We start from the raw sequence: 25656 nt of genomic DNA on the forward strand, positions 1-25656 counted from the left end.
TTTCTGTGTTTTCGGTCAGTTTGTGTTCAGTGAGTCAGTTTCTGTGTGTTCAGTCAGGTTGTGGTCAGTGGGTCAGTTTCTGTCTATTTTGTTAGGTTGTGGACAGTGAGTCACTTTTTGTGTGTTCAGACAGGTTGTGGCCAATGGGTCAGTTTCTGGGTGTTCGGACAGGTTGTGGACAGTGGGTCACTTTCTGTGTGTTTAGACAGATTGTGGTCAGTGGGTCAGTTTCTGTGTGTTCGGACAGGTTGTGGACAGTGGGTCACTTTCAGTGTGTTTAGACAGATTGTGGTCAGTGGGTCAGTTTCTGTGTGTTCGGACAGATTGTGGTCAGTGGGTCAGTGTCTGTGTGTTTGGTCAGGCTGTGTTCAGTGGGTCAGTTTCTGTGTGTTCGGACAGGTTGTGGACAGTGGGTCACTTTCAGTGTGTTTAGACAGATTGTGGACAGTGGGTCACTTTCTGTGTGTTCGGACAGGTTGTGGTCAATGGGTCAGTTTCTGGGTGTTCGGACAGGTTGTGGACAGTGGGTCACTTTCAGTGTGTTTAGACAGATTGTGGACAGTGGGTCACTTTCTGTGTGTTCGGACAGGTTGTGGACAGTGGGTCACTTTCTGTGTGTTCGGACAGGTTGTGGACAATGGGTCAGTTTCTGGGTGTTCGGACAGGTTGTGGACAGTGGGTCACTTTCTGTGTGTTCGGACAGGTTGTGGACAGTGGGTCACTTTCTGTGTGTTCGGACAGGTTGTGGACAGTGGGTCACTTTCTGTGTGTTCGGACAGGTTGTGGACAGTGGGTCACTTTCTGTGTTTTCGGAGAGGTTGTGGACAGTGGGTCACTTTCTGTGTGTTCGGACAGGTTGTGGTCAGTGGGTCAGTGTCTGTGTGTTTGGTCAGGCTGTGTTCAGTGGGTCAGTTTCTGTGTGTTCGGACAGGTTGTGGTCAGTGGGTCAGTTTCTGGGTTTTTGATCAGATTTTGTTCACTTGGCCAGTTTTTTGGTGATCTCTCAGGTCGTGGTCAGTTGGCTAGTTACTTGGTGCTTGTTTAGATTCTGGTCAGTAGGACAGTTTTTGGGTGTTCAATTTGGTTGCTGTCAACTCATCAGTTTTATTTAATAAATTATTGACGGGTTCTGGACTTCGCTGGAAAATTCTTCATTTATTGTCATCCTTAAGTGCCCTTGAGAAGGAGGTGGTGAGCCGCTTTCTTGAACTGTGCAGTCCGTGTGGTGAAGTTGCTCCCACCATGATGAAAGCCATTGAGTTCCAGGATCTTGACCCAGTGGCGATGAAGAAATTATGATATATTTCCAATTCAGAAAGGTGTGTGACATGGATTGGAGATGGGAGGTGGTGGTACTTCCATGCGCTCGCTGCCCTTGTCCTTCTAGGTGGTAGAGGTGGCAGGTTTGGCAGGTGCTGTCCTAGATGCTCTGTGGAGTAGCTGAAGTGGATCTTGGCGATGTTGCAGCAATAGTGCACCGGTGGAGGGAATGAAAGTTTAAGGTGATGGATTGGGAGGCGATCATGCGGGATAGATTTTCCTGGATGGTGTCGAGCTGTATTGGATTGACGTTTTGTGTTGGTTTGATTGTGGTTGGGTGGGCTACATTACTTGGAGATGGCGCATTAGTTTAATGGACAGCACTAGTTTGAGGGGTGCATTTGTTTGAGTGCTTATATTAGTTTGAAGGGCTGTAATAGTTTTAGGTTCTGAATTCCTTTGATGGGGCATATTATTTTGAGGTGGTGCATTATTTTTAGGTGATGTTTTGGTTTGAGGGCCTATATTAGTTTGAAGGTTTGTGTCATTTAAGGTGATTCATTAGCTTGAGGGGCTGCATTAGTTTGAGGGACTGTATTAGTTTGATGTGCTGTATTAGGTTGAAGCCCTGTATTAGTTTGAGGTGCTGGATTATTTTGAGGTGCAATCTAATCCTAAGGATTGGGAGGATTTTAGAATATTCAGCAATGGAGGACCAAGAAAATGATAAAGAAAGGGAAAATAAAATCTGAGAGTAAACATGCAAGCAACATAAAAGAGACCGTAAAGACTTCTATAGGTTTGTAAAATGGATAAGATTAGCGAATAAAATAGTTGTCCCTTCAGGTTGAGACAGCAGAAATTATAATGGAGAATAAGGAAATGGCAGAGAAATTAAACAAATAATTTTTATCTGTCTTCACTGAAGAAGGCGCAAAAATTTGCCATAAAAAGTGGTGAACGAAGGTTCTAGCGAGAATAAGGAACTGAAAGAAATTAATATTAGTAAAAAAATTGTACTGGAGAAATTAATGGCACGGAAAGCCGATAAATCCCCTGGAGATGATGGTCTACATCCTCGAGGTTTGAAAGAGTTGGCTATAGAGATAGTGGATGCATTGGTTGATATTTTCCAAAATTCCATAGATTCTAGAATGATTCCTGCGAATTGGAAGGTAGCAAAAGTAACCCCACTATTTAAGAAAAGAGGTTGGGAGAAACAGGGAAATCCAGACCAGTTAGCCTGACATTAGAAATAGGGAATATGCTAGAATATATTATACAGGTAATGGTAACAGGGCACTTAGAAAATAATAATAGGATTCAGCAGAGTCAAAACGGATTTATGAAAGGGAAATCGTGTTTGACAAATCTGTTAAAGTTTTTTGAGGTTGTAACGAGCAGAAGAGGTAAGGGAAAACTAGTGGATGTGATGTATTTGGATTTTCAGAAGGTATTCGATAAGGTGCCACACAGGAGCTTATTAAATAAAATTAGAGCTCATGGGATTGGGGGCAATATACTAGCATGGATTGAGAATTGGTTAACGGACAGAAATCAGAGAGTAGGAATAAATGGGTCATTTTCTGGTTGACAGGCTGTAACTCGTGGGGTACTGCATGGATCAGAGCTTGGACCTCAGCTATTCTGAAGGTACATCAATGATTTGGATGAGTGAACGACATGTAATATATCCAAGTTTGCTGATGATACAAAGCTGGGTGGGAATGTAAGTTGTGAGGAGGATGCAAGGAGGCTTCAAGGGAGTATAGACAGGCTAAGTGAGTGGGCAAGAACATGGCGAATCAAATGTGAAGTTATCCACTTTCGTGGGAAAAATGGAAAAGCGGTGTATTTCTCAATTGGTGAGAGATTGGGAAATGTTGGTGTTCAGAAGGTATTCGATAAGGTGCCACACAGGAGCTTATTACACCGGCGCTGGGTTAACGGAGGACAGTTCAGCCGCTGGACTGGCTCTCGTGCAGTCTCTCTCTCCGTACCCGGCTCTGTCACTCTCTCCCCCGCACGTTCGGTTCTACCGGCTCTGGGTACCCCGTTGGTGGAGAACAGTTCAGCCGCTGGACTGGCTCTCGCGCAGTCTCTCTCCCCTTGTTCGGCTGTGTCTCTCTCCCACTCCCGCACGTTCGGTTCTACCGGCTCTGGGTACCCCGTTGGTGGAGAACAGTTCAGCCGCTGGGCTGGCTCTCGCGCAGCCTCCTTTGCTCGGCTCTCCCTCTCCCACACGCTCGGTTTCAGCGCTCCACGGCTTCGTCGCCGCCCGGATCTTTCCCGCCGATCGCGGTCCGGCTGTCACCCGACGCCGTTGGACCCGACATCTGACCGGCTCAGCTCCCCCTCGACCGAGGTCGAGCGCTCTGCCCTTATCCTCCGGATACTTCTACACCTTCCCCTACTCACAGTCTCTTCGGCCGCCTTGTTCCCTGCTGATCGGCTCACTCCGCACCGTGGTAGAAGGGTAGTCAGTGCCTGTTGCAGACGGAAGCTTTTGTTGCTAAAGTCTTCCACCTTTCTCCTGCTGCAGCCTCGTGTTTTCTCCCAGCAGAACGACGAGGGCGGTTGCCTCTCTTCGATGCTCTTCTTGCTTTGGTAGTCTTGCCGCAGGGTACGATCGGACTCGTCGCCACTGTAAAGTCTGTGGGTTGTACAGTTAATAACGACACAGACTTCAGGAGTAACAAACAAACAGGTCTTTACTATTCAGAGGTCAGGGCGAATCTGCCCCAGTTATCCTGCCACAACACTTATATACTGGTGTGGTCACTGTCGGTATTACAGTATACAGAAGCCAAACAAATAGTGCCACACCTAAAGTAGTTCTCTTAAAGGTGAACGGTTACATTCAATAGTTCCCTTAAAGGTAGACAGGTACATACACTACACTCCCTCTCCCCCTCCCTCCCTCTCCCCTCTCTCCTCCCTCCCTCCCTCTCCCTCTCTCCTCCCTCCCTCTCCCTCTCCCTCTCTCTCTCCCTCTCCCTCTCTCCTCCTCTCCCTCTCTCTCTCTCTCTCTCCTCCCTCCCTCTCCCTCTCTCCTCCCCCCCTCCCTCTCCCTCTCTCTCTCCCTCTCCCTCTCTCCTCCTCTCCCTCTCTCTCTCTCTCTCTCCTCCCTCCTCCCCCCCTCCCTCTCCCTCTCCAATCAGATCACCGCATCCGGCGCACGTGACGGCCCCAGCAGCCAATGGGTAGCCGAGCGCCCCTATTTAAAGGTGTGTCCCTGTGAACTATCTGTGCTGGGCTGTCTAGTTTCACAATAAATGGATGAATCTCTGTCGGGCTCTGCTTTCTAAACTGCACCATGTCCTCTTCCACAGTGAGACTGACGAGAAACGTTAACGGGGTATGGACTCGCAGTCCAGCTGTGAACTCTGCTGCCACTCTAGCTGAAGGTAAGTGCGTGCATTAATTTCCTCCGGCGTTCCCACTGGGGAAGATGGGAATAATCTGTTTAAACCAGAGGACATGGCATCAAATCTCCAATGCAACTAAAAGGGTTTTAAAACAATCTTTCATCTATTCAAACAAATGAGCCTTCCTGACTTGTGTGGGGGAACTTGTTCACTGGGTCACTCTACACACCTGATGCATGCTTTTCCTACCAGGGAATTGTTCATTCCTCTTCAATGCTCTTCATTTTCTTAGCTGTAGTGAAGAAGTCAGCAGTGAAGAAGCCAATAACAGCAGTGGCTGCACCTTCCTCTATCCAGACAGCAGGTAAAGTACTGTGTCTAATGCTCTCAATACAGGGCTGTAACCTGAAAATAGACTGACCTCTCGGGAGGCGCATGGCTCCTAATGTTATTCAAAAGCATATTTAGAGACAATTAATGTTGAACTAATATTTTAACTCTAATCATCATTGGTGCTGTCCTAAGGAAGTGTTGGGATGGGGGGACAATCTTCACTACAGCCTGCTTATAACGGACATGTATTCTAAGTCCCTGCAGATCTAGTCGGTTTGTGTCCATCTATTCGGTTCAGTAGAGCATGTTTTAACATGATGAAGGGCACTGTTGCCTGTTTCATGGCCCATGAACCTCCAATGCATTACTGCAAGTCGTTTGTGTCTAAAGGCACTTGACTTTTTTTTATACCAGCAAATTGTTTTAAAGTAACAATGCTCAATGTGGTCTCCTCTACATTGGGGAGACCAAACGCAGATTGGGTGACCGCTTTGTGGAACACCTCCGTTCAGTCCGTAAGGGTGACCCTGAGCTTCCGGTCACCTGTCATTTCAATTCACCATTCCACTCCCACTCAGACCTCACCGTCTGCGGCCTCTTGCATTGTTCCACGGAAGCTCAGCGTAAACTCGAGGAACAGCACCTCATCTTCCGATTAAGCACTTTACAGCCTTCCGGACTCGATATCGAGTTCAACAATTTCAGATCATAGCCTCGGGCCCTATTATTTTATCCACACTTTTAGTTTGTGCCTTTTCCTTTTTGTTCTCTCTCCCACATGGCAGCTGTCTCTCTCACACTGCCAGTGCATTTCACACTTCATCTAGAGCCATTGTCTGTTTCTTGACCTGTCCTATTACCATCTTGTCTCACCTTGAATATCTTAGTCTCTTCTTTCATCCCCTCCCCCGTTTCCCAGCCCCCAAACTGCCTTTTAATCTTTCATTTCTTGCCCTTTTTCTCTCAGTTCTGTAGAAGGGTTTGAACCGAAACGTTGACTCGGTTTCTCTCTCTCCACAGATGTTGCCTGGCCTGCTGAGTTTTTCCAGCGTTTTCTGTTTTAAAGTAATATTTTTGTAAACTTGCCTTGTTTTTTGTAGCTGCAGGCATAGTTCACAAACACACTTTTACTGCTGATGAGTTGCATTTTAAAAAGCGGTGAACTGATGTTTTGTGCTCCTCTTCACAGCTGCCTCCAAGAAGCGGCCAGCCCGGGATTTGAAAGGGCAACTTAGTGATGTGAAGGTGCAGCTGAGGTACGTGAAGTCAGAGTTGTCGGAATGCACCAACAAGCTACAGGTCTCTGAGGAGGCGAGCAGGCAGCTTGAGAGTATGTTACTGAGGGGTGAACAGTTGGCTGTTGCTGCCTTGCAGATCCAAGAACTTCAAAACAAGCTACAGTTAGTATTGTATTGTATTGCATCGTTGGACTGCTTGCATCAGTAATAAATAGCAGGAATTAAACCAGGGCTTGCTGTGTTGGGCCTGCAGCAGCAACACTTGCAAAAAAACAACATTCCCTGCGTAGCAAAAATAGTTGTCCATGTTAGTTACCCATGACTCGCTCGCACAATTGATACTCTTCCTTACCCTCTACACACTCCCACCTTTGACACACTTCCTAATGTAACTGGCCAGTTTTGTGCCTGCCCACTCTGATTTGAGGAAGGGAGGTGGAGGCGGGGGGGAGAATGCTGCTGTCAACTATCATTACATTAGGACTGGCAGACTGGTCAGTGAGTGGGCAAATGAAACCCAGTCAGAGTAATCACAGTACAAATATATAAAAATGGCAGATTCTGGGAATAAACAGGTCAGTCAGAATGTGTAGTGACAGGCAGGTAATGGTTCAGATGTGTGCCCGTCATGTCGGAAGCTGCCTTTTCACTTCATATGCTGGCTGGCTTGTGTGCTTCTAATCGAGAATCCTGCATCTTTCTAATTAGCTCAGTTAAAATGGTTAAATTCAGTACTTCCTCCTGTAATTGGTGTTGAGATCAGGTTCAGTTTACTTTCAGTCAGCATCTGTAATGTGATGGCCTCATCCCTCCCCGTCTCTGTAACCACCTCCAGCCCCACGACCTTCTCTATCTAACCTCCAGCCCTACAACCCTCCCTGTCTCTAACCACCTCCAGCCCCACAACCTTCCCTATCTCTGTAACCTCCTCCAGCCCCCTACAACCCTCCCTGTCTCTAACCACCTCCAGCCCTACAACCCTCCCTGTCTCTAACCTCCTCCAGCCGCACAACCTTCCCTATCTCTAACCTCCAGCCCTACAACCCTCCCTGTCTCTAACCTCCTCCAGCCGCACAACCTTCCCTATCTCTAACCTCCAGCCCTACAACCCTCCCTGTCTCTAACCACCTCCAGCCCCACAACCCTCCCTGTCTCTGTAACCTCCTCCAGCCCCCTACAACCCTCCCTCCCTATCTCTCTAACCTCCTCCAGCCCCACAACCCTCCCTATCTCTCTAACCTCCAGCCCTACAACCCTCTGAGATATCGGTGCTCCTCCAATTCTGGCCTCTTGCGCATCCCTGATTTCAATCGCTCCACCATTGGTGGCTGTGCCTTCAGCTGCCTAGGTCCTAAGCTCTGGAATTCCCTCCCAAACACCTCTCTCCTCTTAAGATGATCCTTAAAAACCTATCTCTGACCAAACTTTTGGTCACCTGTCCCTAATATCTCCTGGAACTGTCAAATTCTGCCTGATAACGCTCTTGCAAAGTGCTTTTTGGAGGTTTGCTACGTTAAAGGTGCTATATAAATAAGTTGTGTGTCCACTCCCGTCCCAGCTCAGGAACCCTGACTCTGTTCACCACTTCTGTTTAGAGCAGCGGAGGTGGAGCTGAACAAGTGCCGAGGAGAAGTTGCTGTCATGCAGGTGAGTGAAACTGCAATAGAACGCTTAACTGCTCACGTTGAAGTGAGGACCAGTAATCTGACTCTCTGCTGAGGTTGAGGAAACAAAAGTAGTGTTCCATCTCATTTTTTTTCCGTGCGTGGTCCCATTAAGTGGCTGCGCATCCCATTCAAATTTTCACGCGGTTTCTCCCATTTAAAAGCCGGTAAACTGCCTGCGCGGGACCTCCAGACTGCCGCGCAGCTTAGCGGTAGCGTCACATTTCTGGATGTTTTGATTGCCACCCCCTCCCCACAAAGGCTTTAAAGCATGCCTTAACTTAAAGGGGTTAGATTCACAGGCCCACAGGTGTATATCAGGCTAAAGAGGAGATGGGATACTTGCCTTCATTAGCCGAGGCATAGAATATAAGAGCAGGGAGGTTATGATGCAGCTGTACAAAACGCTGGTGAGGCCACAGCTGGAGTACTGTGTGCAGTTCTGGTCGCCTCACTATAGGAAGGATGTGATTGCTTTGGAGAGGGTGCAGAGAAGATTCACCAGAATGTTACCTGGGATGGAGCGCCTCAGCTATGAAGAAAGACTAAACAGGCTGGGGTTGTTTTCCTTGGAGCAAAGAAGGCTGAGGGGGGACCTGATTGAGGTGTACAAAATGATGAGGGGCACAGATAGGGTAGACAAAGAGGAACTTTTCCCCTTAGTAGGGGGGTCAATAACAAGGGGGCATAGATTCAGGGTAAGGGGCAGGAGATTTAGAGGGGATTTGAGGAGGAACTTTTTCACCCAGAGGGTGGTTGGAATGTGGAACTCACTGCCTGAAAGGGTGGTAGAGGCAGGAACCCTCAGAACATTCAAGAAGCATTTGGATGAGCACTTGAAATGCCATTGCATACAAGGCTATGGACCAAATGCTGGAAAATGGGATTAGACTGGACAGGGATGGATGGGCGGCGCAGACACGATGGGCCAAAGGGCCTCTTTCTGTGCTGTAAAACTCTGTGACTCTATGACTATGACTCAGCTGTGATGGTCCACTGTTTCACTATCACAGCCTCCCACTTGGGCACTGGTCACCTGTGAAAGGTACCAGGGAGGCACTGCACTGCCACACCTGAAACTGCCCCAGAAGAACTTGCCTTTTCACATGAGGATACCTGGAAATGATGATGTAGCATTGGATAAGATCAAGTGTCCAGTGGTACAATGTTGACTAACTCTTGAAGTCTGTGTTAAGAACTCTCGTGGTGGTTCAGCACTGCAGAGGGATCGGAGATGAGGTGAAGTATTTCTGGAATTTATTTTCAGGGGTCACTGAGTAGGCTTTGGAGACTGAATTAGAATTGGCAGCTTTATGTGCCACGGATTTGGTTAGTGTTATCTTTAATCCTAATCTTGGATGACAACCTAGGAGGGGATGATCCAGACTGACCAACTAGGTTGATTCTACACTGTTACTAGGGCAAATGTTTTAGTTAGTTGTGTGCCATGTTTACTAACGTGCCCCTTTCAGATGGTATCTAAAATAATAGTGCTGACTGGCCACGTTGCCATTCTTTGTCCAGAACAAGCTGACATTGAAAGACCAGGAGCTCGCGCACAACGTTGCGTGCATAGAAGAGCAGCAGACAACAATCGCGTCGCTGCGAGATGTGGTCGCGGATCTGGAGGATAGGCTGCACTGTACGGAACAAGAGAGGCGCAAACTGCACAACACTGTGCAAGAGCTCAAGGTACATAAGGCCCAAGGCAGCCAGTGCCATTGCCAGGAACCTGTGCTGGCACCTTTCTGTTCTCCAAATACTGGGCGTGTTGGACATGGGTAAATTAGAGTCTTGCTGACTGCTAAAGTGGGAGTGTTGCAAATGTCAGTTCAGTGTAAAGGCAGGGAGGAGAGCAAAATGGAAATACATCTGGTTTAGGGGAGGAGATTGAATACAAAAAGCATGCGATAATGTGCCTGTACAAGACATTGGTTGGATTGCAGTCACAATACTGTACAGTTGAGGCACACCACTATAGTGATGTTGAATAATGGTAAGGTAGAGTTAGATTCACCAGATACCAGGGAAGAGACTAGTCAGGACCTGGAGCTGAGGTTAAGGTATCTACTGGAATTGTGTGTGTGCCTTTTAATTAGAAGGTTGAGAGTTTAAGCCCACTTCAGGACTTCAGCCCATAATCTAAGCAGTACTGCATTGTAGGATGAGGTGTTAAACTGAAGTCCTGCCCTCCTGGTGGGGGTTGGGGGAGGGAGAGAGAACAGGACAAAACAAATCTTGCAACTCTTTTGAAGAGGAGCTGGGATTCAGTTCTCCTGACCAACATTGCTGAAACAGGTTAACTACTCCTTGATCTCATTGTTATAACAGTGGCTACACTGTCATTCTTTGGCTGACTTGCTTTGGGACATCCCAAGAATGTGAAAGGCAAGTTCCTAACGGGGCTTGATTTAGTAGGTCAATGAATTGGTAACAAGGCACAAACATTAGGGTTAGTACTAAAGGAATTCAAAGGACTGAACAACACAAGTTACAGGAAGAAAGTAGGGGGGGGTACAGGGATTGGAGCAGACTCCAATGGTTACCTTGAACAGTCAACCTAGGGTACTTGCCTAAATGGCTGTTGAAGGCCAGCTAATTAACTCTGGGGCTTCAGTCGGGTCACAATGCACCATAGGCAAGTGCTTCCACCAGGGGTGAGTACATAACAATGAGTAAAACATGGTCTGTCTTTCGCCACAGGCCAGACTTACTGCAGCTAAAGTAACAGACTAACAGAGCCCAGAATGTGGATGAAGCTGGGGCCTTGCTGGTCTGACTGGCTCAGCTGGTCATTTGCTTGGCCATGAAGAGCTTTCTCCTTTGCTCGTAGCTTCGTCTTCAAGCAGTAGATGATCGGAGGAATTCTTTCTCTTTGCCCCATATGTAACCAATAATTTTCCCTCTGCTGTGTTACTTTGCAGGGTAACATCCGCGTGATCTGCCATATGCGGCCAGTTCTGGACTCTGAGAAGGAAGATGGCAATGAACTTCACGTTCAGTTCTTGCCCAATGAGGAGGGGATCACCTTGACTAAAATGGAAGAGGTAAGATTGACCTGTGCTGTGTATCTGATCCTTCAAACTGGTAACCAGCAATAAACATCAACTGCAGCAATGCTACTGACTGTTAGATTCGGGCACAGGACAGGGGCGTTCTGTTCTTCCCGCAAAGCAGGAAACGAAAGGGTTGCCCAATTGACTTTACAGGGACTATGAAATGGTGTTGCTGCACTACCCACTTACTCGAGTGTCTGGATGACGCCACTGTCGGCCAATGAGTTGGAGGCAGGCTGCCCACTCCGCTTGCTTTCTGCTTCCAATGTTTACTGGATGGAGTCATTGTGTGGCAGTGGGAATTACTTCAGAAGTGAAATTCTGCAGAGTAGGGATGTTGAGCCATTGAAGTTCTAACACTACTTCTCCCTGGGCACTATACCAGCTCAGTACAAAGTCTTGCATATCTAGTTCCTTTGCTTGTTTACAAACTTAACTTTTTCCCCCCTCTCTGTCCCTGGCTACAGTCTCACATAGGCCGCGATCGGAAAGGAGAGGTGAAATACGACTTCAGTTTTGACCATGTTTTCCAGCCAATGGCAAGTCAGAAAGATGTATTTGAAGATATCTCCCAACTAATCCAGGTAATGGGGGTAGGTGGTCTGGGAAATGATGTGGGCAGTGGGAGGATGGTTCAGGTAATGAGATGATTGGATGGTTTAGATAGCATTGTATCGGAAGCTTCCTCAGTCTAAGTATGCAGGTGGTTTCACTAAAGATTGCTGATAAACTACTCACTGCCTCCATCTTTCTGGGTGGAATGATCCTTTAGATGTCAGTGTTTATACTGGAACAGGGTTTGTTGCCTAATTGGTATGAAACTTTAACTCTTGTATTCAGTTATTTATGCAAGCATGATTAGTGGACATGGGAACCTTTCCATCCACACTATTAGTATTACCATAAGAGCAGGAGGAGGCCATTCAGCCCCTTGAGCCCATTCTGCCATTCAATTAGATCATGGCTGATGTACTTCAACCCTGTTTACCTGCCTTTGCCCTGTATCCCTGGATTCCCTTATGAATAAAAAGCTGTCAATCTGGGTCTTGACAGGTTCAATGGTCCCCAGCATCCATAGCCTTTCTGTGGAAAGACTTCCAGGTTTCCACTACCCTTTGTGTGAAGTGCTTCCAGATTTCACTCTTAAATAGCCGAGCTCTAATTTTAAGACTCTGGCATCTTTTTATCATATTAAACCTGCTCCGGCTGGTAAGAGCATCAATTTGTGTACTAAACGGTTCAGAATGTGAAGGCACTCAGTAAGTAATGCATGGTGCCCATTGCACCTCTGGATCTGGATCCAATGAGTTGGTGCTTTTAGAGAAGGACTGGGCAGAAAATGGAGGTAATGGGGTTATGTAAGATTACATGCATAGGATATACAGCACAGAAACAGGCCATTCGGCCCAACCAGTCCATGCCGGCATTTATGCTCCACTTGAGCCTCCTCGTCTTTCCTCATCTAAATCTATCGACGAAACCCTCGATTCCCTTCTCCCTCATGCTTGTCTAGCCTCCCCTTAAATGCATCAATACCATTCGCTTCAGCCACTCCCTGTGGTAACAAGTTCCACATTCTCACCACTCTTTGGGTAAAGAAGTTTCTTTTGAATTCCCTATTGGATTTCTTGGTGACTATCTTATATTGATGGCCTCTAGTTTTGCTCTCCCCCACACATGTAAACATTCTCTATCTACTGTATCAAAAATTTTCATAATTTTAAAGGTCTCCCCTCTGGTTTTTCCCCCCAAGAGAAGAGAGACCCAGCCTGCTCATCCTTTCCTGATATGTATACCCTTGCATTTCTGGTATCATCCTTGTAAATCTTCTCTGCACCCTCTCCAGGGCCTCTATCCTTTTTATAATATGACGACCAGAACTGTACACAGTATTGTAAGTGTGGTCTAACCAAGGTTCGATACAGGTTTAGCATAACTTCCCTACTTTTCAATTCTATCCCTCTAGAAATAAACCCTAGTGCTTGGTTTGCTTTTTTATGGCCATGCTAACCTACGTCACACAACTTTTAGTGATTTGTGTATTTGTACTCCGAGATCCCTTTGTTCCTCTACCCCACCTAGTCTCGCACCCTCCAAGTGATAAGTGACCTCCCTATTCTTCCTACCAAAATGTAATACCTCACATTTATCTGTGTTGAACTTTATTTGCCAATTATATGCCCATTCTGCAAGTTTATTAATGTCCTCCTGTAACTTGTTGTAGTCCTCCTCAGTATTGACTATCCCCTCCCCACCCCCAAATTTGGTGTCATCCACAAATTTAGAATTTGTGTTTTTGATTTCTAAATCGTTAATATAAATTGTGAACAGCAGCGGTCCCAGCACTGATCCTTGTGGAACACAAGGGGTGGGGGCAGGTGGTAAGTAGTGCAACTGTTTTGGGATCTTGAAGGATCCCAAGGCTCGGCCCAGAGTCATGTGCCCAAAGTGACGATGCGGGCAGTCTGAATCGAGGGAGTTATGCGATGTGGAGTAACTCTGCCTGTCTGTCTTCCCTGCTTTCCAGTCTGCCTTGGATGGATACAACGTGTGCATTTTTGCTTATGGACAAACGGGCAGTGGGAAGACCATTACTATGGAAGGACCCGATGACGTGACATCAAAGACCAAGGGGATGATTCCGCGGGCCGTTGATCAGATCTTCTTAACTGCACAGGAATTGAAGGCCACGGGATGGGCAGTGAGTTACTGCAGGAAGTGGCATACGTCACACACCACCCGCTCTCCTGTAGGCACTGACTCAACCTCGATTTTAGATACCCGCTGTCCTCCTGGTACTTCACCAAGCGGTTATTTGTACTGTGCCTTTAGACACAGGATTTGGACAGCAGCTGAATATCACATTTTTCTTCTTTGCTCCTGTCCAGAGCCCAGTCGTAGCATCTGTACTATTGGCCAACTCGCCAGTGTTCAGGCTTTGAATTTCAGATCTAGCCTATGTGGCTGATTTCTTTGCAATAGTGAAGCTGTAGAAGAACTTGCATTTCTGTAGTCCCTTTCACGACCTCTGGATGTCTCAAAAGCACTTCACAGCCAATGACGTACTTTTGAAGTGTAGTCACTAATGTAGAAAAGTTCTTTGAATTTGTATGGCAATGTGCCTAAGACATGGGGAGGGATACGAGGAGGAGGAGGTCATTCAGCCCATTGTGCCTGCGCTGGCTGAAAGAGCTATCCAACCTAATCCCACTTTCCAGCTCTTGGTCCATAGCCCTGTCGGCTACAGCACTTCAAGTGCATATCCAAGTACTGTTTAAATGCCGTGAGGGTTTCTGCCTCTACCACCCTTTCAGGCAGTGAGCTCCAGACCCCCACCACCCTCTGGGTGAAAAAAGTTCTCCACAACGCCCCTTTAATTCTTCTACCAATTACTTGTATTTCAATAATGGAAGTGCTTTAAAAGTACAGAAAACATGGCTTGGGGGGGTTTCATGATTCTACTTCACAAAGCATGACCTGGTGCCACCAGACTTTGATTCAACAGTGCAAAAGTTGATAGTGTGGCTTTTTATTTGTGCTCTGTCCAGCCAAGTACTGTACTTGAATAATTGCTTTGAGCCAGTTAATGCCATTGGCTGTTTTGCAATAATCCGTGTTGAGCACTTTTTTTGCATCTGTTTCAGTATAAATTCACTGCCAGCTTTTTGGAGATCTACAATGAGACCCTTCGTGACCTGCTTGTGACAAAACCAGAGAACAATGTCGAGTACGAGATCAAACTGCTCTGCGCTAAATGTGAAAAGCTGTACGTAACAAACCTCAAATACATCCCCGTCGCCACAGCGGAGGTGGGTAACGTTTGTGTACTTGTGTTTACAACTCAAACTGTTCATGAGTGAAAAGAATGCTTGTTTGCTGGTTTGTTAATACAGTTCCGTACCAGCGAGGAGAGCTGGGACTGCTCACTGTTTCCTTGAACAGGGCCGGGTAATCAGTTTGACGTTTCTTTGTTGTAAATGGAAATATAATTTCTTTACTATGAAACTGAGCAGGGCATGTTGTGCTCTGTGCCCACGTCTAGTAGGTTAGCACCACTTTCATTCTTCAACTTTTACATTTAGATTGCTCCTGGTTCAATAACCACTCGCCATCAATTGAAAGTAGATGGCATTAGGTCAGAGATCAGCCCTGATCTCATTGAATGGCAGAGCAGGCTCGAGGGGCTGAATGGGCTCCTCCTGCTCCTGTGTTCCACTGGTCCTTTGGTGCCTCTATTAAATCGCCATTGGTTCGATTTACAGAACTCCAATTGGAATTGCTGTGTTTAGCATCTTCAGTTTTGGGAGAGGGATTTCGATGAGTAAATGCTCAAATCAGTTGAGTTGCCTGGCTTCACGGATCGGCAGTTGAGTGTAGTTTCTCTGTTTCTGTCCTCCCCACGCAGGTTTGCAATTTGATTGCTATCGCAAAAGACAATCGGTCGGTGGCGGGAACGGTAGCGAATGATCATTCCTCACGGAGCCACAGTGTCTTCCAGCTGGAGATTGACTGGAGTAAGTCCACTGGTGATCTCCAGTACACATGTGAGTATCTGTCCCAACGTTGACCTTCTCTAGCGATGGGCAGAGTTTGGGCTTCAACAATCCTCCTTAGATGCTGGTTGTGGTGCTTGTCTGTCGAACTGAAGCAGTGGGTTAACACTGCTGCCCCTCTACACTGGAATTAGACAATCTACAAGGGGTTCTATTTGCAGCACCCAATGAGCGCACAGCCACTTGTGTCTTGTCCAAGCTGCTAACCCAGCTCCTATGTGTTGCTGTAAGGGCAGCACTGACCCATGGTGCCCAACAAAAGGCCCCATTTACTTGTGCACAGCCCCTGGGGGTAGTCGTGCTACTTTGAAAAGACAAATCAGACCCCTCTGACTTCCCATCGCTGTGAGACTCGAAGCTGACACTAGGTGTGTAACCTGAATGAACTGGCAGAATCCCTGCCGTACGTTGCAACAAGCGCCTGAGGCAAATAATGGGGGAGTAGTACACTTTGCATATCAGACAGCACTTCTCTCCCCCAGATTCAGTGTCGTGTAACCAGATGCAGCAGCTCCCTCTAGTTCATCCCAACAATACGGCACCACCCCAACCTTAACAATCCCAACTGTGCACCAATGTGACACTTTCCCGATTCCCACGTCGACAATCCTGCTGGATCTGAGATTAGCGTGAGACTAACTGCCAGAGTCGCCCTGCGTAGGAAGGAGGCTTTCATCCCTTCAGTCTGCTAGCTTTGAACTGGAGCTTGTAGCTCGTCCCTCCCTACTCCGATTGTGTGCGTAAAGGGACAGGTAGCTGCGGCTTGTTGCTGTTGGCCTGTTTGTAGCTGCCCACTGCTACACTGGCCAGACACTCCCTCCCTCCACAGTTCCACCTGATTCCCCCCCCCCTCTACTTTCTAGCACCTCCTAAAGATCCTGCTCCTTCCCTTTCTCCCTCCACTCTGGAAACCATTCTCTCCCACGCCTCTTGTCTTGGTTTGAAAAACAGCACTATTTTCAAAAATGCTACAATGCTGTTTGCTGTCCAAAAGAATGACTACCACCCTCTCCATGAGGCATTTGGTTATTGATGCGTTTGCTACCAAGATTGTGGCATTTTGTGTTGCTGTCAAACATGGAACGTGGTCCATGTCAACCTTTGATTCGAGACCTGCCTCCTCCAGCAGGTTTTAATGTTTTCAGCCCTGTGCGGTAACCTTGCTTTTTTGCTAATGCTGATGTTGGTTTTTCCCCCAATGGGTTCAGCGACCCTGCATCTGGTGGACCTGGCAGGCAGTGAGCGGATCGATAAATCTCACTCGAGGGGTGATCGTCGGCAGAAGACTCTGTCAATTAACAGGAGCCTTTCCTGCCTTGGGCGTGTAATCATGTCACTGTCAAAAAAGGTAAGATCCAGTATAGGAGGTTAAAGCCTTTGGAAACGGAACTGGTTCGGCTCCATACCCCATTTACACCCGATCTAATTTTTACACTCCATTTACATCAGGTTAAAATAGAAGCTGTTTCTGTTCCTTGCTCTTTCTCCCCATGCGCCCTCAGTCCCACCACAGATCTTGAGCATTCCATTTGTACCCCACCCACCAATAGCTTGAGTAAAAACGGAAAATTCTGGAGATACTCAGCATCTGTAGAGAGAGAAACGGTTAATGTTTCAGGTCGATGACCCTTCGCCAGAACTGGGAAAAAGTTGGAGATGTAACAGGTTTTTAAGTGAGGGGAGGAAAGAACAAAAGGGATGGTCTGATAGGATGGAAGGCAGGAGAGATTAAGAGACAAACGGGATGATGGTGCAAAGCAAAGCGGTCAAACAATCTGTTTGGTCTCCCCAATGTAGAGGAGACCACATCGTGAAGTGATTATAGTATACTAAATTGCAAGAAGTGCAAGTAAATCGCTGTTCCTCCTGGAAAGTGTTTGGGGCCCCGGACAGTGGGAAGGGAGGAGGTAAAAGGGCAGGTGTTGCAGCTCCTGGGCTTGCACGGGAAGGTGCCGGGTGTTGGGGGTGATAGGAGTGGACCAGGGTGTCGCGGAGGGAGCGGTCCCTTCGGAATGCTGAAAGGGGAGGTGAGGGGAAGATGTGTTTGGTGGGCAGATCATGCTGGAGGTGGCGGAAATGACTGAGGATCCGTTGAATGTGGAGGCTGGTGGGTAAGGTGAGGACCAGGGGAACCCTATCGTGGTGCCAATGAAGCTCGAGGAACAGCACCTCCTCTTTCGATGAGGCACTTTACAGCCTTCCGGACTCAACATAAAGTTCAACAATTTCAAACCATAACACCTGCCCCATCTTTTTTTTTCTCTGGCAGCTGTTGATCATCCTGCCATCACCATTTACACTTCATCTAGACTCATCTTTTGTTTCTTACCTTGTCCCATTACCATCTCCTTTTGCCTTGCACCACTATGACTGCATAGTGTTCAGCGCCATTCACAACTCCTCAGATAATGAAGCAGTCCATGCCTGTATGCAACAAGACCTGGATGACGTTCAGGCTTGGGCTGAGATGTAGCCAGTAACATTCATGCCACAGAAGTGCCAGGCAATGACTCTCCAACAAGCAAGAGTCTAACCACCACTAACGTTCAATGGCATTACCATCGCCAAATTCCCCCACCATCAACATCCTGAGGGTCACCATTGGCCAGAAACTTAACTGGACCAGCCACATAAATACTGTGGCAACAAGAGCAGGTCAGAGGCTGCGTATTCTGCAGCAAGTGTCTCTCTCCTCCTGACTCCCCAGTCTTTCCACCATCTACAAGGCACAAGTCAGGAGTGTGATGGAATACTCTCCACTTGCCTGGATGAGTGCAGCTCCAACAACGCTAAGCTCGACACCATCCAGGACAAAGCAGCCCGCTTGATTGGCTCCCCGTCCATCACCTTAAACATTCACTCCCTCCACCACCGGCGTACCGTGGCTGCAGTGTGTACCATCTACAAGATGCGCGCTGCAGCAACTTGCCATGGCTTCAGCAGCAGCACCTCCCAAACCCACAATTTCTTTCCACCTAGAAGGACAAGGACAGCAGGCGCATGGGAACACCACCTCCAAGTCTCACACCATCCTGACTTGGAAGTATATCACCGATCCTTCATCGTCGCTGGGTCAAAATCCTGGAACTCTCTAACAGCACTGTGGGAGCACCTTCAATGGACTGCAGTGGTTCAAGAAGGCAGCTCTCCACAGGGGAAGAATTTTTTTTTTTTTACAAGAAAGGTGACGGTCATTTTGAGCATGGATGGGGGCTGCCTGTAGTCTCTGCTGAAGGTGGCCATTGCTGATGCTCCAAGTGCAACGCTGTGCTGAACAAAGAACCAGCCTTTGCCAAAAGAGAAACATTTATTGATTAAAAATACAAAGAATCAAAAAGGCATCTGCTGTGGAAATGTGCGGCTGAGTGTATTCAGCCTCGCTGCATCTTTTGAAAATCCTGCTGTGTATTTAATTTATTTTTAACGTGTCTTGCCTTTTTGATTCTTTGTATTTTTAATCAATAAATGTTTCTCTTTTGGCAAAGGCTGGTTCTTTGTTCAACTGTCATTCGGCACTGATGAAGCCCAGCCATTGTATGCTGCCATGTACGGTGCATTGTACTATGGACGGCCCTCGCTTAATCTAAACTGTGAAATGTCATTGGAGAAAACAACGTTTAGAGTCTTTACAATGATGGTGCATCTGGAAACATTGCTTTAACTATTTGAAAACTTCTGTAAAAGTTGTAACACTTTTTTAAATGTTATAATAAAGTTTGTATTTTCCCATCAGTGCAGTTACCTGGATTTTCTAGTCATGTACAGCCACTGCTGTCAAATTGTCCCCAGGGTCATTTTTAGATCACCATTTCCCCAATTCGTAGTACCATTTGAGAGTCTGCTTCTGGCCAATGTTCCCTCTTTTTTCCTTTGTACTGATCGGGCCACGACCTCCTTTGAGTGTGACCTTTTCGTCCGTGGGCAACTTTTATGACATCAACCACTTCTATACAGTAATGCCATATTGCCACCCTGCCATTTCAAATCATGAGACAATCAGGCAAGGTTCTATACAAATTTAATGTAACTTCACTGCTTTTGAATTCTACTCTTCTAGAAATGAACCTGTGCTTTAGTTGCACTTTTATGACCTGCATTGCTACTTTTAATGATTTGTGAATCTAGATCCCTTTACACCATTTAGATTCTTATTTTCCAAGGAGTAGGTAGCCTTTTCCACCTACCAAAATGCACCACCTCACACTTGGCTATATTGAAATTAATTTGTCATTTCCATGCCCATTCTGCAAGTTTGTTTACAGTAGAATTAATTAAAAGCTTTTAGTTTGTCATGTACAAACTTTTCAAAAAATTACTTGTCAGAAATGACTGGGATATCAAAGAACTGCATAAACACTTCAGAAACGTCACTCAGCTAGCTGAGTGATCGACAAACAATCCAAAAGCCCAAGGTGAGCTGACTGAGGCATATCTATTAGTGCAATTTGTATTAATTTTAAAGTTTTCCACATATTAGCCCATCCCTCACGTCACTATACCAATGGCAGCATAAGCAGCAGTTTTCCTATGGCGCTGACGGGCTGTACATCCAGATATGTAATCAGAATATTAATCACAATGCAACCGGAAGACCAACCAATATAAAGTGCTCTACTTCTTTAGTTCACAGTATTAAAAAATTGAACAAAAATGGGTATACATATTTTTAACTTCAATCACTTCCATTAATAAACGTGGTCTTGTTCAACTAGCACACCCCCATGTAACATGTCAGAAATGCAGCACTTCCTCCCAAGTTCAGAAAAATACATAACACAATTTGTGTTACCGAATTTAAAAACAAGCAGGAAAAGCTATAATCACAGAAACCTCAGTGCAGATAGAGGCCATTTCAGCCCATCGAGCCTGCACCGACACATATCCCACCCGATCCCCGTAACCCCTACACCAACACATATCCCACCCACCCCACATATTTAACCCCCCTAACACTAAGGGTCAATTTATCATAGCCAATCAACCTAACCTGCACATCTTTGGACTGTGGGAGGAAACCGGAGTACCCGGAGGAAACCCACGCAAACACGGGGAGAATGTGCAAACTCCACACAGACAGTCGCCCGAGACCGGATTCGAACCCGGGTTAATTTAACATAAAATTATTCTGGTTCTCCTGTTGTAGGATTTGCAAAATTGAACTTTATATTATAAAGGGTCTGTTTGTGACACCTACAGACGGCCATGTTTGTGTCTCCTACAGACGGCCATGTTTGTGTCTCCTACAGACGGCCATGTTTGTGACACCTACAGACGGCCATGTTTGTGTCTCCTACAGATGCCCATGTTTGTGACTCCTACAGACGGCCATGTTTGTGACACCTACAGACGGCCATGTTTGTGTCTCCTACAGATGCCCATGTTTGTGACTCCTACAGACGGCCATGATTTTGTCTCCTACAGACGGCCATGTTTGTGTCTCCTACAGGCGGCCATGTTTGTTACACCTACAGACGGCCATGTTTTTGTCTCCTACAGACGGCCATGTTTGTGTCTCCTACAGGCGGCCATGTTTGTGACACCTACAGACGGCCATGTTTGTGTCTCCTACAGACGGCCATGTTTTTGTCTCCTACAGACGGCCATGTTTGTGTAACCTACAGATGGTCATGTTTTCCAAGTAACTTATATAACGTAAATGGTTTATGGAAGCTCTTTAATAAAAATAACCTTTTCAGGCTGTGTTTTGTGAGTTTCTTTCCAAGCTTTTCATTTTTAAATAACAAATGTAAGAAATTTCACGCGCCAAATAAATTCATTGCTCTGTACGGGGATCGACTCCTCGATCCTAGCGTTGTTACAAACTGACCTGACAGCTCTCGGGAACTGTCAGAGAAATCCAGGCACACAGTCTGCAGCTGTCAATCACACACTCTCCACCCGGGGACAGTCAGAGGACGTTCTGCACTTATCTCTCTGCTCACAGTCTGTAGCTGTCAATCACACACTCTCCTCTCCCTGAACTGTCAGTGAACTTCCTGCACTGATCACTCTGCACACAATCTGCTAATGACAGGAAAGGAAATGGAATCCTTACTCAATGATGCAACATCAAAACACCTAGAAACTAAACATAAAATAAAGAGTATTCCGCGCAGATTCCTCAGTGGAAGCTCATGTTCGACCAATCTTATGGAATTATTTGATGAAGTAAGACAAAGGGCAGATAAGGTTAAAAATAAGTGAATGGCTTTGATTCAAAAAGTGTCTTTCAGGAATTCATGACGTCCCAAATCACTTTGCAACCAATTAAGTACTTTTAAAGTTTAGTCACTGTTTTAATGAAGGAAATGCTCCTGCCATATTGCACACATCAAGCTCCCACAAGCAGCAATGTGATAATGAGCATATATTCTGATTTTGTGATGTTTATTGAGGGATAAATATTGGCCAGTGACCCGGGGATAACTCCTCTGCTCTTAATTCAGTGAGAGGCAATAAAGCTGAATTTCCATTAAAGCCTTGGTTAAGTTAGGAGTCTCATGACTAAGGCCAGAACACGTGGAGTCAGGGCACAAGTAGCACAATGGAGAGCTCACCTGGAGGAATGGGAACAGTTCTGATCTCCATATTATATAAAAGACATAGGCCTAGAAATTCAGTTGGCTGCACCAGCCGTTAGCGCCTTAGGAGGAGTAGATCTCGAGCGCTAGGCGCTTAGCGCCCGGGCGCAGCGCGATCTGCACCTCGCCCCAACTTCAGTAGACATTTAGCGCCGGCGCAAAGTCATTGCGCGTGCTCATCTGCGCGCGCAGATCATGACGTCATTTCGTCGTGCAACGCCCTTTGTGCGCCCGGAACCGGAACTTCACTCGCGCCGCCCCATTGTGCGCCTGGCGGCCCGAACGACTGTGAAGTGGAATGGTACACAGCCGAGGTGGGCTGCGGGGAGCGCAAATTAAAGGGCACTCCTGCAGTAGAAAAGGCAGCCGTTTTGCAACACTAGGAGGAGGAGGAGGAGGAGGAACAACAACAAAAACAAAGTGATGGAGAGAAGCCCTCCCCAAAAACACAAATACACTAGTCTCGGCCTGTCAAAAAAACAAATCCACCCTCCCCCTTTAAGAGCTCACCGGAGCCAGAGTGTCTGCCGGCAATCAGCAGCTTGCCGCACCTGCCCTGCGCCCAACTTCCGGTGTTAGCGCCCCGGGCTGCCGGCTTAGCGCCTAATGATAGTCGTGCATCGCCTGTTTTAGTGCAGCAGCAACCTCTTAGGGCGATGCAACTGAATATCGGCGAAGTGGCCTTGACTTTGCGCCGGGCGCAAACTTTAGCGGCCGCCCGACTTTACCGCCCCAAAAGTGGCTATAATGAATTTCTAGGCCATAGAGTCACTGAAGAAGGCGCAAGAAAACATTTACTATTATTATAACAGAACTGAGATTATAGCTAGCGGGAAAGAGTGAACAGACTGCAGCCCTTTTCTCTAGAGAAGCGCAGACAGAGGTAGACCTGATAGAGGCATTTAGGATTAGGATGGGGTTTAATAGGGTAGAGGTAGAGAGGATGATTCCCCTTGCGTGGGAGACCAGAAAAATGAGCCATAAATAGGAGAGTGTCTCTAAAAAATCCAATGGGGAATTCAGGATAAACTTATTGAGCCAGAGGGCGGTTCGAATGTGAAACACGCTTCCACAAGGAATAGTTGAAGTAAATAGCACAGAGACATTTAAGGGGAAGTTAGATAAACACATGGTGGAGAAATGGATAGAAGGATACGTTGATGTGGTTAGAAGATGAAGGCTGTGAGGAGGCTCGTGTGGGACATAAACACCGGCCTGGACCTGTTGGGCTGAAAGGCTTATTTCAGGCGGCCTAACAGGTGGTCTGGGCTATATGTCACTCCAGACCGACAACAATGTGCTTGACTCTTAACTGCCCTCTGAAATGGCCTAGCAGTTGTAACAAACTGCTATGAAACATTATGAAACACAATAATACGAATAAAACAGGATGGACCACTCGGCATTGAACTCGGCCCCGGCTATGGACAGGGCAACAGCACTCCCACCCCAGTTGACACTGCAAAATCCTACTCACCCACATCTGGGAGCTTGTGCCAAAGTTGGGAGAACTGTCCCACAGATTAGTCAACCAACAGCCTGACAGTCATACTCACAGAATCATACCTTTCAGACAATGTCCCAAACTCCTCAATCAACATTCCAGGGTATGTTCCATCCCACCGACAGAACAGATCCACCAGGGGTGGCGACACTGTGGTATTGATTGGGGCGGAGTGGCCCTGGGAGTATTCAAGATTGACTCTGGACCCCATGAAATCTCATGTCTTCAGGTCAAGAATGGGCAAGGAAACCTCCAGATGATAAACACCTACTGCCCTCCCTCATCTGATTAATCAGTACTCCTCCATGTTGAACACAACTTGGAAGAAGCACTGAGAGTATCAAGGGCACAGAATGTACTCTGGGTGCGGAACTTCAATGTCCATCACCAAGCGTAGCTCAGTAGCACCAATACTGACAGAGCTGACCGTGTCCTGAAGGGCATAACGGCCAGTCTGGGCCTGCTACAGGACCCTAGTCTCTGAGTCAACTACTTCACTCTCCATCTTAATGAAGAATTCTATCATATTATGATCGCTCCTCCCCAAGGGGCCTCGCACAACAAGATTGCTAATTAATGCTTTCTCATAACATAATACCCAGTCGAAAATGACCTGATGTCTCGTTGGTTCCTCGACATATTGGTACAGGAAACCATCCTGTATACACCCTAGGAATTCCTCCTCCTCAGTATTGTTACTGATTTGGTTAGCCCAATCTATTTGAAGATTAGTCACCCATGATAACTGCTGTGCCCTTCTTGCACATTAATTAATTAATTTCCCATTTAATGCCATCCCCAACCTACGCATTACAGTTAGGGGGTCTCTATACAAGTCCCACTAACGTTTTCTGCCCCCTGTGTTTTCTCAGCAGGAATCCATACAAATTCCACATCATCAGAGCTAATATCCTTCCTTACTATTGTATTAATCTCCCCTTTAATCAGGAATGCTACAACACCTCCATTTACTTCTTGCCTGTCCTTCCTGAATATTGAATACCCCTGGATGTTGAATTCCCAGCCTTGGTCACCATGGAGCCATGTTGCCGTAATCCCAATTATATCATATCCGTATACATCTATTTGTGCAGCTAATTCATCCACCTTATTATGAATGCTCCTCACATTAAAACACAAAGCCTTCAGGCTTGTTTTTTAACACTGCTAGCTCTTTTAGAATTATTATTTACTGTTGCCCTGTTTGATTTACACCCTTGATTTCTCTGACTTCCACTTTTGCTTTTCTACTTCCTGTATTTTGCTTCTATCCTTGCTTCCCTTTCCTCTGTCTCCCTGCACAGGTGCCCAACCCCCTGCCATTTTAGTTTAAACCATCCAACAGCACTAGCAAACACTCCCCCCAAGGACATCGGTCCCGGTCCTGACCAGGTGCAAACCATCCAATTTGTACTGGACCCACCTCCCCCAGAACCGGTCCGAATGTCCCAGGGATTTGAATCCCTCCCCCTTGCACCATTCCTCTAGCGACATGTTCATCTGAAATATCCTTCTATTTCTACTCTGCCTAGCACGTGACACTGGTAGCAATCCTGTGATTACTACCTTTGATGTCCTATTTTTTAACTTACAACCTAACTCGCTATATTCCTCTTTTAGGTCCTTATCACATTTTTTATCTATATCTTTGGTACCTATATGCAACACGACAGCTGTAAGAATTCACAATAATTTACAGTTCTGAAGATCAATTTTTTGGATTAAAGAATCCCTGGGCGTTGTGCTTTTAAATTTCCAGGGATAAAAATGGCTGTCACACCACATGGCCGAAGACAAAGGGGCTTGGAAAGCAGCTTTCTGTGTCTGGAATAAGGTTCAATGAAGAGAAAATGTTACCACAGGACAATGCTTTGTTTACAAAGCAATTGAATGCTATTAGTGTTTGTTTGTATATCGAGTGGATACATCTAAACTGCAGAAGAGACTTTTGTATCTTGAATGGGATCCGTTTAAGAATTGAATGGGTCTAAATCACTTAACATTCTGGACAATAGAGCAGTTGTATCTCCCTTTTGTTTCAGCCCAGGGAGCTCCGGAAGACACATTAACCCAGTCTAACCACTTTGAGTTAGCCAATC

At 46.5% G+C, this 25656-nt stretch overlaps 1 protein-coding gene and 1 long non-coding RNA gene across 2 annotated transcripts; both read left to right on the plus strand.

Annotated features, from left to right (window-relative positions):
• The first annotated feature begins 8905 nt into the window (after positions 1-8905).
• Positions 8906-11486, plus strand: LOC147083867 (uncharacterized). The gene is made up of 3 exons (XR_015075957.1): positions 8906-9555; positions 10788-10910; positions 11387-11486. It is a non-coding gene; the product is annotated as an uncharacterized LOC147083867 (long non-coding RNA).
• A 1960-nt stretch (positions 11487-13446) lies between these two features.
• LOC147083868 (carboxy-terminal kinesin 2-like) lies at positions 13447-16820 on the plus strand (the record flags this gene model as incomplete). Its single annotated transcript, XM_085980088.1, has 4 exons — positions 13447-13620; positions 14564-14728; positions 15325-15463; positions 16681-16820. Coding segments are annotated over exons 1-4 (549 nt in total), but the record flags the coding sequence as incomplete, so codon positions are not given.
• Between the last annotated feature and the right edge of the window lie 8836 nt (positions 16821-25656).

This window comes from Somniosus microcephalus, unplaced genomic scaffold (genome assembly GCF_052327205.1).
Source record: "Somniosus microcephalus isolate GS21.2 unplaced genomic scaffold, FLI_Smic_1.0 scaffold35, whole genome shotgun sequence".
Lineage (NCBI taxonomy): Eukaryota > Metazoa > Chordata > Chondrichthyes > Squaliformes > Somniosidae > Somniosus > Somniosus microcephalus.